Source organism: Drosophila obscura, unplaced genomic scaffold, assembly GCF_018151105.1.
Source record: "Drosophila obscura isolate BZ-5 IFL unplaced genomic scaffold, ASM1815110v1 contig_192, whole genome shotgun sequence".
Lineage (NCBI taxonomy): Eukaryota > Metazoa > Arthropoda > Insecta > Diptera > Drosophilidae > Drosophila > Drosophila obscura.
In genome coordinates this window covers 3,390,065-3,403,190 of record NW_024542781.1, presented here as the reverse complement: position 1 = coordinate 3,403,190, position 13,126 = coordinate 3,390,065, and the positions used below count along the sequence as shown (strand labels likewise).

Sequence of the window (13,126 nt, the reverse complement as noted above, 5' to 3'; positions counted from 1 at the left end):
TAAAGTAAACTTCTTTGCAACAACTACAATATGTAGAAGAGGTGTGGGACCGATCGGATTATTCATATTTACCGAGTGTGCAAGTGTATCGTATTTTATTTGAGTTTCGAGTTCAAAAATTGACTGGCGTCTATACATACATATGTATTTATATTTATGTTTATCTTTATCTTTATGTACGAGTACTCGTACTCGTACTCGTACTCGCGTATATCTATTTATACAATTAAACGGATTGCCGATGAATATTAAGAACAATTTGCGTACGCCTTTTGTTTGTGTCTAAGTTTCAATTTGGTATTGATATTCTCAATATTTGTGCTGTGCTCACATTCGAGTGTGGAATCATTCCATTGTTTTTGTGTGTTTTTTTTGGGTGGGGTGGCGTGGCGTGGGGGATAATTATTATCATATAATATTGCTATAGTTTTGCACACATGCATAGTTATGTATTAGGGATACATCGATGCCTGATCTCGCATAGCCTCACGAATTGCTACTTAAACACTTACAAAGTTCTACTTAAATTTATTTAGGTTAGGTTATATGTATGTAGGTTATGTGTAGGTATAGTAAATAGTATTTCATACGTTTGACTAGCACGATTTGGTTAGGGGAACTACATACACTCATACATACATTGAGATACTTGAATTGATCCATCATCTACTTGAGTACTGGGAGCTTACAGGGTAACTAGAGCTCTGAGTCGGTTAGCGACAGGGACACAGAACGTGTGTGTGTGTAAGAGAGAGAGAGAGAGAGTGTGTAATTGTAACCACCTAAAGGTTCAACGCGTGGGCTTCGCACCTTCGCACCTTCGGGACCTTAAATAGATCACATATTTTGACATTCACTTATGTTAATATTGCAACTGCATTTTCTTCCTACTCCTCCGAAACGTTCTCCTGCTCGTCTTGTGGTATGTGGTATTGTGGGTTATTGTGGATAGTTTTCCACTTATAGACATACAAATAGTAGTAGCTACAGGTTAGAGTGTGGTAGGGTACCCTAGAGTTAATACACTCAGAGATCTCTGGTGAGATCTGGAGATCTTCTCTCCAATTAGAACTCTGTCAGCCCCCCTCCGCACTTGTCAGTCTCACTGCCAGAGGTGCTGGAGGGGGTCGCCATATTCTAATTGGAGGGCTTTCGTCATAAGAGCGAGCACAGCTTGGAGCGCTTCTTGGACTTGTCCACCACTGTGCCGGCGGACGAGGTGGAGGACGAGGCGGACATGCGTCCCACGCTACCGCCAGCATGCGGCTGTGAGGGACTCGTCGGACTCTTGTCGTCCATGTCCTCGCTCACATGCGACTCGAGCAGCTTCAGCGAGGTCTTCGGCTTCGAGCCGTCCATGCTGTTGTACAACGTCTTCGAGAGCTTCGAGCGGACGGCCTTGCCCAGGGCCCCGGTCTTCTTCATGCTCAGCCGAGAGCCGCTCCGCTGATGCTCCGGCGTGTGGCTGTCATCGCCGCCAGCACCTGCCACATTCTGCTGCGCCTGCTGATTGCAGTTGAGCGTGGTCACCGTGAACTCAATGTCCTTGATCTCCTCATCGGCACAACCGGCAAACTCCTCCACGGGCTTGTCGATAGTATCGTGGTCGATCCAGGTCAGGCCCATCTCCACCTTCTCGGCCAGATCCTGCCAGTTGCGACGGTTCTCCAGGGTGCCCTCGTACAGCGGCGTGATCCAAGGAAAGGTGTCGCAGAGCACGCGGTACAGGGGCAGACAGATGACGTCAATGAAGCCCACCTGCATCTTCGGCAGCTCGTCCTTGCGCTCCCTATGGGAATCATATTATCATCATCTGTTGGATATCAGGTATCGCCCACTCACCTGTCCATCATGGCCACTGGCTGAGTATTTAGTTGCAGCTTCTCGAGATCACCCTGATCGAAGAACTCATCGGCCACCAGCTTGGCCACCTTATGCTGCACCTCCCACGGCTTGGCTATGGCACTGACATCGCAGGCTGTCATCATCATGCCGCACAACACTGAAAAGAGATCCATTATCCCATTATCCATTTGGTTGTGGCTTACTTTGCACAGTTGTCACTTACAATCCTTCTTTTCCTCGCCCTGCCAATCAAATTCCCCATTCTCGACCAGCTCCAGGAAGGCATTGCGCTTCTTGAAGTACATCGCCAGATCGGTGGATAGAATGGCGCTCTCCACAGTCTTCATAACGGAGCGGTAGTCTTCCGGGGACAAGGCCTGCCAACGAGTGAGAGAAACTTAACCACAGAAATAGCTGCTACGACTATTCTATTCCTAAATTAGATTGCAAAACACTTGGAGCAGTGACGACATGCGACAGACTCGTGTGTGAAGCTAAAAGTTCAGACCATTGGGATCAAGGTGAATTTTTTTCTTTTGGCCATATGTAAGGTTTTTTTCTCTGCTCTGTTTGCTGTTGCGAAGGTTCATTCGAATAGTTTGCCCCTGTCTTATGGACAGTATAAAAGGCACACTATCGGAGCAGTAAGTATATCATTTGATAGCTGAAATATCCAAGATGAAGTTGTCTCTAGCTCTATTCGGCCTGGCTGTGGTGCTCTATGTGTCCCAAGTGAACGCTGCAGGGAGCTCCACCTCCACCTCGACAACAAGCTCAGCAACAACCACCACGGTAGCTGCAGCAACCACCACGGAAGCGGCAACAACCACCACCGCCTCCACCGCCACCACCACCACCACGGAAGCGACTACAAGCACAACGGAATCCACGACCACAGCCTCCTCATCCTCTTCGGGCAGCAACAAAAAGATTGTCCGTATCAGCAATCTCAAGTACACGGCCAAGAGGAAGATACGACTCGGATCTGACAGCACCACCTCATCGTCCAGCTCCAGGAGTAGCCGCACCAGGGGTCGCAAGGCACGCGTGAATGCCCGAAAAGGCACAAAGTCGAACCGTAGGAATCTTCGGGCCAAAAACAACAAGGTCCGCGTCCTCCGTGGCTAAGCACTATGATAAGTAAAATCTCTATTAAATGATTGAAACTTACCTGGAATATGTTGTTGCCCTCGGAGTTGAGGATCATCACGCACTGATCGAAATGATGATGCTCCATCGTGCTGGTCGTATAGAGAATGGCCAGCGGGGACTCGGTCTTGGTCTGAAAGGCGTTGTTGGTGCCGCGATGGTCGAGGTCATGGCACAGGCACGCCACCAGCAGGCCCAGTATTTCCAGATCCGTCATGAAGCGCTCCATTTTGCCAGTCTTAAGCATGGCGAACATGGTCTGGGCCACGTTGAGAGCGTGCCGCCAATTGTGATACTTTACAGGACGATAGTTCTTGCGGACACTCAGCACCCAACGACAGAGAACCTAAGAGGGAAGGACTCATCATCATTAAGGTTCGATTATGCTTAGATCTACTACGAGTATTGCTTACATCGTAGGGTATCTGAAACTGGGAGACCAGATTGCATTGCATAAACATCCGCAACACGGCCCGACAAGTGTCATCGTCCACCAGTTCAAAGTCTAGAATGAAAGTGGCTTAGGGACATATCCGAGTCGAGATTCTATAAGTTTCTGCTTACCCGTAAAAGTGAAACTGTACAGGTTGTAGGACTCTGCCTCGGCAATGGCATCTTGAGTGAGCTTCTCTGTCTGATCCTGACTGGCTGTGGCATGGTAGCTCAAACACTCCAAAGCCACTTTCTGTTTGGCCATCAGCTTGCAGGCGTTCTCGTACATCTGGGTGTTGTGGATGCCCAGGCCGCAGAAGATGGCAAAGGCCTCAAAAATGGAGGCATCCGACTCGGTAAAAGGTACCCCATTGGCCTGGGTAAAAGGAGATTGCAGATTGAAGTGTATTTGGTTTTCAATCATCTGAACATGGGAGGCGAGGGAGGAGCCTCTTTTACCTTATTTATCAGCTGGGCCACACCAATCACCGTTTTCTGGGCATTCACAATCGGCATGCAGAGTATGGCCTGGGTGCTATCGATCTCGCTCTCGGCCCGTATCTGGTTGTGCTCCCGCACCCACTCGTGGACATCGCATATGTTGACCGTCTGCCCGGTGGTGGCCACAAACTGGGCAATCTGTGCCAGGGTCGAGGTGCTCAGCTCGGTGGTCGAGGGGCGGGACACACTGGCCGCCTGATACTCCCCGCCGAGCTCAAAGAGCACCGTGAAGCGGTTGCGCATTTTCTGCTGCAAAAGGGGAATTGAGATTCCAATCAGAATCGGATGAATGCTTTAGAAGTCAGCAGTGAGGCTTACCTTCTCGTCGAAGCTGTCGCCGGGCATGATGGCGCGAGTGGGACGCTGCTCCGGCTGATTGGGCTTCTCAATTATCTTCTCCAAATGGCTCTGCAAGGGACAGCAAGGGCAGGGCGTGGACATTAAGTGGCTGCCACTAATGGAGCTCGTAACGTTCTCTCCCCCAAGCGGCAAACTTGTTGATAAATTGCATTTCCCCGCCCGCCTCCCACTGCCACTGCCACCCATCCAGAGGCCTTATCTGATCCACACCCCCCTCAAGAGTGCGCATAATTAAGCTGACATGTTGCACATGACAGGCATGTCAGCAAAGTTTTCAGTGGCAGCTTATGCACTGCCCTCCGCCCTGCCCCCTTTGGGCCACGTTTGGCCTTATGGCCCAATAAATTGACCATTATGCATTTTCATTATCAGCCGACAGCAGATAATGGCTAATTTTGCGTTGGCATTTCCCCAAAATGAAACAATTACCGAGTAGTGTAATCATCGGCATTTAATTTGGCTGATTGCAATGCCCCACGCCACGCACAATCACCTAATTCTGGTTGAATTAATAACAATTTCTACGTGAAATTTGTGGCTTTTGTTTAGCTTATGAAAATGTCAAACAATTCACTATTTATGGCCTGCAATTGTGCATCGCAGGCAGGTCATAAATTAATGTAGCAGAATGCGCCCTGACAGAATCCAATTTAATGATATTCATTCATTCATTACATTGGGGAAAGTAAAATGTCTCTCATTTCATTTCGCCCGGGGCACTGACTGGCCATAAGAGACAATATAATACACAAGTTTAATGTCTCATTTCGTATGAGCAAGCAGTATCCTTTGATATTGACATTACACACGGTCCCCCAGGTGGAATATGTTGCCAGTGTCTGTACGACAACAATCCAATTATTGTTTATTAATTAAATTCCATCCAAAAGCGAAATTCATGAGAGTTCCAAGCAATGCTGCACAAAATAATCAAATGCATATTTGTTCATTTCACCAAATAAATATTGCAAGATTTATTTGTTTATGATTTTCCATGTGCAAATAAGTACTCATCGGCAAAAATTAAATATTCATTAGTGCTCTACAAAAATAACTTCTGGTTAGTTTATGCATACATGCATGGGAGCATCCACAGATACATATTTTGAATAGTTTTCTTGAGTCTGTGGGTCAGTAGCTAAACTCGAAACATCTGAAGTGCACTTAAATGTCGAAAGATTCCACAAAATTGTATACTTAAATGTCCAATTTAATACCCAAAAAAGTCGCCTCCCCATTAACATTCCCTAGTTGGATCTGTTAGACTCTGCCAGATGAATAATTTTATTATGGCATATATTTTTTGTTTGCTTTCAACTTCATTTAAAGACTCGCTGTACCTCTAGCTCTGTCCTAGTCGTTGGATTCTGTTGATTTATTTACAATTTAACACGACTGAGCAGCATCTCAAATTGTGGAAAGACAGCAGCAAATAATGACAGGCAATCAAGAAAATTTTCACCGTAATGAAAATTGCCCTGACTCGAGGATAATTTTCCATCTCTGTCCGTTTGTTCTGCTCCGCAGGAGCTGTCACAATTCCACGTAATGTCTGACACTTGTTCATTGCGAAACACCGCCCCCTCCTCCCATCAGCTAGAGTCGTGTCCCCAAGTAACATAATGTAAATTGCACATTTTAATTTCCTTGGGGTGTCCTGACGTATCCACAGAAACAGCCACAGCCACAGTGGGAGTCACTACCCAATTGCCACTGCCGCCCACTGACGTTGACAAAAGTTGACAAATACAAACAAAATGGCCGACGCGGTGGCGTTTAAGCAATTTTAATGAAACTGACAGCGCGACACGGACACCGAAACGGACACGGACAGTGTCATGCGGATGTGGGCGACCCTCAATTACAGGTGGGCGGATGAAAAATGTGAGTAAATAAATTTTAAATTCCTGCATAAATCCATACAAATCGGATCCCGAATCCCACACCACGACTCACCGCCTCGCAGCAGTCCAGGTCCACGAGGAACACGGAGCAGCGTTCGCAGTTGAGGAGTTCGCGGGCCTCTGTCATGATTTTGGTCACCAGGCACTCGAGATTGTTCTGCTCCTCGAAGATGCCGCGGGCCAGATTAAGGAGGATTTGGTTGCGCCTGTACTCCTGGACGGACATCTCGAAGAGCTGGGCATTCTGTATGCCAATGCCGCAGAAAGTCAGATAGCGGCGAAAGATTTCCACATCATGCTCGTCGAATTCCATGCATCCTACGCAAAGGATAACCAGAGTTAGAGTCCGAACAATGATTCATAATCCATGGACAAAGTGGAGGCGAAAGTGCTTACCATTCGTTTTGTTGATAATTTGGGCAACGCCTATGATGTCGCCCTCGTAATTGCAGATGGGCATGCAGAGGATGGCGTTCGTCTTGTAGCCGGTCTTCAGATCGATTTCGCAATTGAATCGGGCATCCTTGTACGCCTCCTTGATGTTAATCATCTGCTTTGTCTGGGCCACCATTCCGGCAATGCCAATGCCAAAGGGAATGATAATCTCCTCGGCACTGGCCCGCTTCACCGCATCCTTGAGTGCTGCAATCAAATGAGACTCAAATGAAGCCAAATCAATGGGGAAAAGCGAGCGCCAAAGCTCTGGATACACTTAATATTTTATAGATACGAGCATTATACCACTGTTAATGTTAATATTGAAACTGAATATAGACAGGGCCCAAGCAAAGGCAAAGCCAAAGCCCACAATGAGTTCGTTCCATGCAAACCGTATTTAGGGCCCGATAAAGCTGGGGAAAGCATCTAAATAAATATTAAATTTATAGGCAAAATATTCACTCTGCCATGCGAAGAGATACATATTCGTGCAGGGAACAGGGCCTGGCCTGTTCCAAGAAGCCACCGAAAAAAATGCCAAAATGGGAAAATAATAAATAAATAAATACGAGTAGCAGGCAAGAGGAGCTTATTCTCCTGCAGAAATCTAAACACCGAAATCCGGGGGCCAAAAAGTCAAATGTGAATTTGCATGAACGCTGGCCCCCCAAAATCATAATCTCAGTGCCCCACACGTAGGACCACATGCGGAGGGGTACAGTTACAGTACACTCGCTTGAAAGTATCTTTGTATCTGGGATATCCTTGGTTGGGTCGGTGTGGGTGTGGGTGTGCGTGTGCTGCTGCCAGGTCTAATCTTTTTCGCATTTTCCCCCATTGAATTATGTAGCGGAAGCGGAGGCTTTTACTCACGGCTCTGTGCCAAAGATTCATTGCGAATGTAACGCATTTCTATATGAATAAGTTTGAGTGTTTGTTTGCACTCATGAGTACGTGTGTGTGTGTGTGTTTGTGTGCGAGCCAGCATCTATTTCTCATCTGATGGGGACCTTTTCAGTTTTATGGCTCGGGTTCTGCCAAAAACTTTTAATGCCTTTCCGTTTGGGCCTCAATTTTGCTAATGCGTTCGCCGTTACCCCACAAATTATTCGGACTGGCCGCTAATGAGTGACAATTTATAATCATCCCAATGGGTTGCCTCTTACAAAAGTTCCTGCCTCCCCGAAAGGAAACTTAGTGAATGAAAATTTAAACAGATTGAGTTGGCAATTGCTATACGATTCCATTTTGATTAGTTTTCAGTGTGCACTCGGCTTGGATTACGAGTATATTTCCAATTCTGCAGTGGCTTCCATTGTGCATTGTTCAGCTTAATTAAGGCGGGATTACCTGTGTCCACACCCAGCACTAGACAACAGAATTGGCAATTGGAAATGGCATTGCATTTCCAATTCAGAGATGGACAGGCGAACGAATCACTCACCTGTCTTTTGTGTTACATCGAAGAGCTTGGCCACCAGGTACTTGTTGTGGGGCGTGCCCTTGGCCAGGAAGAGGGAGCCGCGATCCGCATGGGTGAGCAGCCCCACATTGACCAATATCTTGTGGCAGAGCACATCGATGTCCAGCTCATTGGCCACGTCGCGAATCAGCTCCATGAACAGCTCACCCTCATCCAGGTCCATCAAATGGCGCCGGCATTCCGGCAGCGAAGAGGAGGCCGATGAGTTCGAGAGGCTCCTCGGCGATTTCTGTAAGGAAAAGACAATAAACATTAATGAAAGGCTTAGACAGACTCTCGTCCAGAACACAGAGGACATTCGGTACAATCGGAACGGCAGGGAATGGCGGGGAACGGCATGGAACGTGCCTGGGAAATAATTGAATTCTGCTGCTGTACTGAGCTGCTGTTCTGCTGTTCGCTATTTAATTAGTTCCCTTATAAATAGCTTTATCAGTTGGCATTATTACTCGTATTATTTGGCCAGACACAAGTCGCTTTAAATATTTAATTATATGCGAGAGTTACTGTTCCTTCTCCTATATTTTCTTTTCCAATTTGATTGCTGGCTATTTAACCCAGGGAGCTGCTCCTGCTCCTTTCTGTAAATTAACTTTGTCCGGTTCAAAGGGTGTCTATTAGCAGCAGTTGCCAGTTTCTGCCTCTGAGCTACATTGTGGGGCTCTTGTCCCCAACAACCTGGTAATTGAATACCCAAAAAGGACTCCAACTTCGGGCCAGGACCTGCGTGCGTGCGGCCAATTAACCAAGAACCGAGAATGTTGCGTGCCGTGTACCAATCCACTGCCTGAACTAGGCCATATTCCATTCCATAATCCCGCTGTATACCAGCTCTATGGCACCACCTCCTCCTATCATATAGCGCCACCAATATACATACATATGTACTGTCCCTCCTTCTCTATCATTTTCTACTGGAAAACTAAAGCAACTTGTTGTTTTCGCTTCGGTGCCTCGTTCTATCAACATTTCTACGTGCCCCATTGCACCAGAATATCGATAATTGTACGTTTAAAAATACAAATAACTGCTGCCTACATTTTCCTCTTTGTCTATGAATTTGAATGTTTTATTTATAATTTTTGGTTAATTTTAATGTAGTTATGTATTTCTTTTGACTTGTGGCACGACCATGAAAATATTTCTCACTTTTAGGCGGAATATTTATTCAAGTGTTTGTGGTCTTGGCCCTGAAATGTCTGGGGTTTTCCGTTCTCTAAAGAAAGAGAAATAATCGTGTTTCGATTCAGTGAAAGTTAGGTAGAAAGTCGTTGTGACTTGTAGGTATTATCTAGCAACGAGTTTAAGTTTATTTTTTTTTAACTGCCTTTCTTGGACTTCCTTTTGAACCTTGTTATATTCACCTCCACAAAAACTAAATATAATCTCTTCTGTTCTTTTTCTCATTTTTCCCTAGTTCAACCGCTTATGGAGAGCACTTAGAGTTTTCTTAAGCCCGGAAAAACCACTACGATAAAAAATAAGAAAAAAAGCATTGAGTTAGTAATTAAACGATTAAATGCGATTAAAACTCGTCGTGCAAGAGTGTCTGAACCAGACGAAGCAGCATTCTCGCAGAAGAGCAGGAAAATCCAAAGAAAACGAAAAAGAAAAAGAAAAGCGAAAAGCGTTTAATAATCTTCAATTTGTTTTCATGGAATTGAAAGTTGAAAACACACACAAGAAAAACAATGCAAATTCGTTGAATAAAATGCTGAAGAATTAAAACAAAAGTCAAATAAAAGCAAGGCAGAGCATTAAGTACATTTGAAATTCTGCCAATGGCAATGAATGTACTCGTATTCATTTTGGGCTCCCCAGAGATGACAATAAAATCGAAAAAATGTTCGTTCTGCTCTTTTGTTTTTGGCCAGAAGGAAAGCGAAAGCATTAAAATGGAATGAATTTTAATGGGGATTCCGTTTCTACATTGACTGCAACGAGGGCCACAGCTGGCGGCCAGAACCTGCCAATGTCCTGGCCAGGGATTGCAGTTTGCATTGCGTAACATGCACTTAAATAAATTGACAATATCGACAAACAAAAAAATATAGGTATACCTGCTATTCACCTGCTAACAAGGCAGCAGTGAGGAAAGGATGGAATAAAAAGTGCACTGACAATCGCTGAAAGAGCTCAAAGGTGGGCTTTGTTGCACAGGACACAGGACACAGGACACTTGGCAGTTGACTTTGGCTTGGCCTAGTTTTCCTCTTCACGACACAAAAAGCAAACACAAACAAACACACACACATCTACATATGTATGTATTAGAGAAGTTTCCCTTAGTCGTGGGACGAGTACCTTATAGTTTTGATTTCACAAGTGGCAGGTGAGTGCTGAAGCCCTCTTCTTGCGCTTCTGTTGACTTTTGTTTCTGTTCAGCCAACAGCAGTGAGCAGCACAGCACTTGATGTCATTGGCAAGGCATTGGCAAGGGATCGGATCATTCATAATTTTATTCGATGTTCCAGAAAAATGAGCATTGAAAAGAGACTCAAAGGACTCAAGTCAATAATCGGCTCAATGGCAGTTGGCACGGGTCAAAGGGGTTCAATTGAGTGCTCGAGTTCGAGTTCAAGCACTAATATGATGGCCATTAACACGAGCAATCAAATAAGCAAAGAAGTATACGAATAACGAGTGATTGACTCCATGGGTAACTGTACCCTGATGTACACCTAATTGAATAGGCAATTAAGTACAAGTATATGTGGGTGAACAATCAAAGAACAATACATATGTATATTGCTATTTCAAGAACGATTGTTCATTCAATTTATTATGAATACGAGTATGTACCTAAATACATATGTATAATCGATGCTAAGTAGCCTTTGGACTTGGAATGGAATAATAACTGACTACAAATTTGGTTAAGCCAAAATAAACGAAAGTAGTTTTCCTTTATAAGCAAGCAAAAGAACAGACAAATTTAAATGAAAATATCTTTGAGCATCTTCCCACAACCCAAAACTTGTACATTTTGCATCCCCCAATTGAAACCCTTTTCGAATATTGCGAACCCTCATATTTTCAACTGCATTTTGCTTTTTATTATCCCCCCCCCTTTTTTTGGCAGCGGCAGTTTGGCAACATATCGAATAAAATTTAATTGAAAAATACTTGACGGCAATGCGCCCGCTTTCGGGAAACCTGGGGGACGGCGAATGCTGTCAATATATAAACCATAAAAATATTTCGAATGCTTTTAAACAGTCGCTTTTATTTTGGTTGGTGGCTGCCCCCCACCCCATGCAGGAGGTAGAGGCCAACGTGGCGCATGTGTAATTTAATGTTTAATGTTGAATTAAATAAAAGCGGAAAGCCATAAAAAGCAACAAAGTGGAAAGTCCTGCCCCAATCAGTGCCTCCTTATTGGTACGAGGGATGTGTGCGAGTGAGTTTTTCCAATTAGCGCTTTTCACACGCAGACACTTCAAGAGAGAGGCAGACACAGAGATAGACAGAGACAGAGACAAGACAAGCAGAAGCCAAAGAGAAATTTGTGAAAATATCAATTTAGTTAATTCGCTCTGCAAAAAGCGAACAAAAGTTAAATAAAAGCGGAAATCCAGTGCCAAAAGTACAACAAAACAAATACAAATATAAACAGAGTCAGAGACTCAGAGAGAGAGAGGGAAATCGTGGCAAATAAAACAACCTCACACAGATACATCCACCCACACAGCCATACACATACACACATAAAGCAACACCAACAGACATCCCAGTGAATGTGTATCTGCGAGATAGTTGAGTGCCTGGGCGGACGGACTGCAATTGCCATTGCCATTTCCATTGCCATTTCCATTGCCACTTGGCTCTGCATTTGCACTTGCTAACATTTTGGTTCACAGAAGGAGTCTGATGGGTCTGATGGCTTGAATGAATGAGATGACTAAGAGCGAAGAGGAGCAAAAGGAGGAGTTCTGGCCACGAAAACTAATTTGCAATGGAACAAGTGCTAAGACAACTTTCATTAAAGTTTTTGTGCTTCCGCTGCCGGCCAAGGTGTTGCGTGGATCAGAACTATGGAACCATGGCTAAAAGTTTGCATTAAACGGATACAGAATTTCATTATATACTAGAACCTTTAATACTCTCTATTCTCTAATCTGTACTCATATAAAAACACACCTTCAGCGGCATTTCTCGATCCATTATAGAAATCCCCACTCACCTGCTGCACTGTGGGCGAGGAGGACATCCATTGCTGGAAGAGATCCGAGGTGACCGAAGGCCGTTTCAGCGGTTTCCGGCTCTCGATGAACTCCTGCAGGCGGCTGAGTGCCTCGGGTGGTGCCCTCTCCGTCAACCATTTCTCGAAGGCCTCCGGCTTCTCCTCGAACAGACGAGCCACCTCATCGACATCCTGCTGGGCGGAGGACATGCCCGGCTTGGCGCTGCTCTTCTCCTGCGGCATCGTTTGGGTATGAATGCTGATGCCGGGACTGATGATGGAACTTCTCGTAGGTGTTGGCCTCGAGGCGGCGTCCAACTCACGGGATGTAGACCTGAATTTGGTTTCGGGAGTGGCTGCAGATGCGGGAGCGGGTTTGGCAGCGGGCACGTGTGGAAATGGGACCACTGGCCGATTGTTATTGCTCTGCCGGTGGTGGTGCTCCAATTTGACCTGATTGCTTGTGCTGGCCACCGAGGCACCGACAGCTCCTGCCTCTGCCGCTCCTGCTGCGGTGGCAGCTGTTGTTGGCGTTGCCGTTGGGGTTGCCATTGCCGTTGACGTCTTGTTGGCGCCATTGGTCAGCGGTTTGGATGCTGACGACGTGGCGGCGGTCTCCGCCGGAGCTGTGGCGCCGCCAGCTGCCGCTGACACATCTGTCATGTTGCTGCTGCTGCTGATGCTGCTGCTCAGTGGTGTTCGTCGTTGGCCGAGCTCGTGCATGAAATCATTGCGAAATGGCCAGGATGTCGCCTAGTTAGCGTTGAGCCGCGTGGGCTTCAGTGGCCTCAGCTGCTTCTGGCTACTACTGGCTGCTCCTGAATGCTCCTG

The 13,126-nt window shown here is 45.8% G+C and overlaps 2 protein-coding genes across 3 annotated transcripts; one reads left to right on the top strand and one right to left on the bottom strand.

Moving 5' to 3' along the window:
• Positions 1-816: 816 nt before the first annotated feature.
• Positions 817-13,120, bottom strand: LOC111065561 (cGMP-specific 3',5'-cyclic phosphodiesterase). 2 transcript variants are annotated; one of them, XM_041593569.1, is made up of 12 exons: positions 12,296-13,120; positions 8,074-8,341; positions 6,588-6,833; positions 6,244-6,509; positions 4,246-4,335; positions 3,886-4,176; positions 3,559-3,802; positions 3,408-3,499; positions 3,017-3,340; positions 2,069-2,222; positions 1,843-2,002; positions 817-1,789 (listed from the first exon to the last, which is right to left on the bottom strand). In XM_041593569.1, exons 1-12 carry the CDS (start codon positions 13,016-13,018, stop codon positions 1,156-1,158), a joined length of 3,492 nt encoding a protein of 1,163 aa, XP_041449503.1. In that variant the 5' UTR covers positions 13,019-13,120; the 3' UTR covers positions 817-1,155. The 2 variants fall into 2 exon arrangements, with proteins under 2 accessions (XP_041449503.1, XP_041449504.1); XM_041593570.1 differs by having other exon boundaries at positions 3,886-4,173.
• LOC111065562 (protein new-glue 1) lies at positions 2,524-2,973 on the top strand. Its single transcript, XM_022353795.2, has one exon. It carries the CDS (start codon positions 2,524-2,526, stop codon positions 2,971-2,973), a length of 450 nt encoding a protein of 149 aa, XP_022209487.2.
• Positions 13,121-13,126: the final 6 nt, after the last annotated feature.

What these genes read in the sequence shown, in the direction of transcription:
- LOC111065561 (XM_041593569.1), bottom strand. Translation starts at nt 13,018, where the DNA reads ATGCACGAGCTCGGCCAACGACGAACACCACTGAGCAGCAGCATCAGC. An exon ending in GTACAGTTTCACTTTTACGG is followed by an intron (nt 3,500 to 3,558) that starts GTAAGCAGAAAC and finishes CTTTCATTCTAG; the next exon opens with ACTTTGAACTGGTGGACGAT. An exon ending in CCAGTGGCCATGATGGACAG is followed by an intron (nt 1,790 to 1,842) that starts GTGAGTGGGCGA and finishes TGATTCCCATAG; the next exon opens with GGAGCGCAAGGACGAGCTGC.
- LOC111065562 (XM_022353795.2), top strand. Translation starts at nt 2,524, where the DNA reads ATGAAGTTGTCTCTAGCTCTATTCGGCCTGGCTGTGGTGCTCTATGTG.